The sequence below is a fragment of the Grammomys surdaster genome, unplaced genomic scaffold (assembly GCF_004785775.1).
Source record: "Grammomys surdaster isolate TR1022 unplaced genomic scaffold, NIH_TR_1.0 125739, whole genome shotgun sequence".
NCBI classification, from domain to species: domain Eukaryota; kingdom Metazoa; phylum Chordata; class Mammalia; order Rodentia; family Muridae; genus Grammomys; species Grammomys surdaster.
In genome coordinates this window covers 1,131,687-1,135,562 of record NW_021620571.1, presented here as the reverse complement: position 1 = coordinate 1,135,562, position 3,876 = coordinate 1,131,687, and the positions used below count along the sequence as shown (strand labels likewise).

The 3,876-nt window shown below is 44.1% G+C and overlaps 1 protein-coding gene across 1 annotated transcript in view; it reads right to left on the bottom strand.

The window, feature by feature from the left end:
- The window catches only part of Fto (FTO alpha-ketoglutarate dependent dioxygenase), a 348,908-nt gene that overhangs the window by 146,333 nt on the left and 198,699 nt on the right, over window positions 1-3,876 (bottom strand). Inside the window, exon 8 of the mRNA XM_028788217.1 lies at window positions 1,218-1,342. Within this exon, the coding sequence (XP_028644050.1) occupies window positions 1,218-1,342 (125 nt within the window). The remainder of the gene's footprint in view (window positions 1-1,217; window positions 1,343-3,876) is intronic.

Here is a 3,876-nt window from a genome sequence, read left to right as displayed (position 1 = left end):
AGAGAGAGAGAGAGAGAGAGAGAGAGAGAGAGAGAGAGAGAGAGAGAAGAGAGAGAGAGAGAGAGAGAGAGAAACCTTTCTGATGGCCCGATGCTGATAGTCCATTATTTAAAAAAATATATAATACAAATATAATAACGGTAACACTAAAACGCCAGAATGTAATTATTGAAAGTTAAATGGTAAATCATCCCCCAGTCATGTTGTTGAAAATTCATTTACTATGAACGCACTGTGAGAAAGGGCAATACTGAAAACCATGATGTTTCCCTTAAATGAGGGCCTGAATCAGAGAACACACAGCCCGGAAGAAGCAACGTTCTGATCCCTGGTGAGAAGCAATGGCTCATGGCACCTTTCTTGGAAAGTGCTGCCCATGCCTTCATTCCTTTTCAAACGTGTTATTTTTATGATCATAATTACTAGTAAAGCTATCAATTATTATAAATTTTTCAGTATGAAGTTTTAGAGAATATTATGGTTATCAATAAAAACATGCTTTGACTCCCAGGCAGAGAATTTCTAGGCATCACATATAACTGTGGAACAATACACAGTATCATCTCCTGACGCCTCCTTCTCTTGCAGAGATGGATGAGAGTTCAGTTTACCAGCTCCACATGTAGAAGAATCCCAACATTTGGAGGAGCCGACTCCAACCTCTTGGATATCAACTGTTTTTCAGGCAGATGCCGCTAGCCTTCACTGACAAGCACATTTCATCAGAACTGGTGATTTACACAAACTTTCCATCGTGACAGCTTTCTAATCATGGGTACCTTCATGCACAAAGAAACCAGGTTGAAGCAAAAGTAATCTCTCCTCAGCCAGTTCTGAAAATGAGGCAAGCAGATGAGTATTTCCAAATGCTCTGCCCGTGTGCCATGACAGAGCGGGCACAGTGAACTTCCCAGGCATCTGCCTGACTGAATGGCAAAGCTAGCCTCAGACTGCTAATCAGAAAGGGTGCTTGGGCATCAGAGCTACATTATGCTCAAGATGCAAGCTTACAGCCTACATGATACACTAGAGGAGAACCTGTACACGAACATGGACAGTGTCGGGCATCATTATAACTGATGAGGTTACCATGGGCAGGAAAGCTAACTTTAGCTCTGAATGTCTTCACCGTGGTTATTTTCTATGGTCTCACAGATAACACGGGACACACCGAGCCGGGTCAGGGACAGCAAACCCCACCTCCGAGCAGCACAAACCTGGCATGCCACTCTTTCCTCAGATTCTGGCGTACAGTGAGTGGGACCAGGATGGCAGACAGAATCTCACTCCTTTGTTCCGTCGGGAGCCCCTCTCTCTTAACTTCACGAAGCACCGCATTTGTCTAGAAGAAACGATCCCCAAAAGAGAAAGAAAAAGTGAAAAATTAATAATAAAAAAAAAGCCCATAAGCAAATAAGGACAGTAAATCAATGGCTTTTTTATTACAGTTCCCTTGCTAACAAATCAATACGGTAAATGATGGTCAAAAATGGCCAGCATATATTCTGGGTTTAATCAATGTACATGGCACACAGGGCAAACTCCAAAGCACAATCGCCTAAAGAAACGTGTCCAGACGCCGTGCGTTCACACTCCTATTTTCTCAGCACACCAATGATTTTTTTCCCAGGGAATTGCCTACCATGAGCTATTATTAGGAATGATTTTCACTCACTGGTCATTGTGAGTTGTTTGTTTTGCCTTTAAAAAAAAAAAAAGAAAGGCTGTGACTTTCCCTGCTCCTGCTCCCCAGTGGAGGCGTTCTGGACGGCCCCTCCTGTCTGAATCATTACTTTGCTTCCCACCCATGTTAGAGGTGGGGGTGTGTTGTCATTCACTGCTTGTTACAAATCAAGATCTGGCAAAGAAACAAGTAAAGACATAAAAATCAGATAGAGCGGTGAATCTCAATATCTTTTAAGATTTGTGAATGTTACTAGTTGTTATTAACTCCCAGAGATTTCCATTTTGTTTTAAACTATGTGTAGGATGTGTGTGTGCTCCTGTGTGGATATGTGCAGGAGGGTGTTGGGGGGCCCTTGGACCAGGACATACAGGTTGTTGTGAACTGCCTGACATGGGTGCTGAGGACAAACTTAGTACCTCTACAAGAACAGTACCTATGTACTCTAACTGCTGAACTGTTTCTCCAGTCCCCCATTTATTTTTTTTTAACCCCTTTCTTCACTTTTGGGGTGTGTGTATCTATGCGCATGCATGGGTGCCTCATGTGCATGTGAGAGTTGCTTCTCTTCCATCCTGGGGGTCCCCAGTGCCTGACTCAGGCCGTCAGGCTTGGCTGCAAGCCTCTTTACCTGCTGAGCTGTCTTACCAACCCCAGGACTGTTATTTTAATTTCAAGTCAGTGGTTCTAGAACACTTTATTTTTATAAACACTAGTTTACCCAAATAGGAATGTGTATCAAAGAGAATACAAGTCACACATATCTAGATAGTTCTAAAAACATGATGAAAATGAAGCTGGTTTTCTTCTGAATGTATAAAATTAGGTTTTTTGTCTGTCTGTCTGTCTGCTTGTCTGTCCTGTGTGTGTCTGTGTGTGTGTGTTTTAAATGAACTGGCTAAAGCAAAGGTTGGCAGAACTAGAGCATCCTCCTATGTTCTAGCTGCTCAGCTCAGGCCTTCTGTGTCTGGCCTGATGCAGCTGCCACCTCACCACTCCATGTGGTCCTTCTACATTATTACCTTATTGCCCCCTTCAGCAGCTGGAGGAGGGGTCCAGGAGTATCTGTGGTTTCTGTTGCCAACACCCACCCTCTGACTCCCCTGTCCAGCAACAGCACCTGGACTCCCTGTAGGGAAAGTCCTTTCTCTCAGTGCTCCTGGCCGTAGAGGACTGTTGTGTCCGATTCTTTTATATGGTATGCCACACTCTTGAGAGGATGAGGAAGACAGGAGAGCATCTTCAGAGGCGATCCATCCGGTACCTCACCTTCTAGCACTTCTTGTCTTCTGTGTGCCCATTTCTCATGTGCATCATGCCAGGCCTTTCTCTGTTCCTAAATCATCTGAGTTGCCCCATCTTTTAAATAAAGCCTAACTTTAAAAAAAAAGAAACTCATCAAAATCTATTTCTCATGCTTGGAATGGAACCATCCGGCCTGTACAAAACTAAGACAGGAGATAGTATCTCTATCGTGAAAGGTCCCTGCTGGGATAAGAACCCCTGACTCATGTCTCTAGGATGGAAACATGCACAATCCTGGGAGATAATACCAGGGGATACTCAATCAGCTTCCATAGAAGTAATGTCTCAGCCCAGGGAGGAAACTTAAGACAGTCTGCAACCCAAGTCTAGGAATCGCATTTCCCACTCCAGGCAGACAGGTGATGAGAGCATGTGAAGTGGAGGTGAAATGGGGACAGCATGTGCTCCCATCACATAGCAATGACTGGGCTCTGTGAACTGTGCCCTTCATACATGCTGGCTCAAGAGAGCCAAATCAGGAAGACAGACAGACAGATAGACAGACAGACAGACACCTGTTGCTGGGGGGGGAGGGCGTTAAATGTGAACACTACTAATTTTTTTCATCTAGAAACCCATGAGCATTTTTAATATCATAAGAAATACTATGGGCTAAGCAGAACTCAGGCAACTGCTAGCCTGTGGCCACAACAACTCTGTCCTTTGTTTGGAACACGCTCCATCGCACAGTTAAAGGTGACCATGACGTAAAAAGCCATATAGTGCACTACCATGCCTGTGTGTATACGTTACTTCACCCAGACAAAGGACAACAGACACATCCAGTAGGATCCAGATGTGAGGGAAATAATTTGAAGTGTCTTTAGTGTGCTCCAGCATCTACCATGACTTCAATTGTACCCAGTGGCTCCTGTTCTCCATACAGT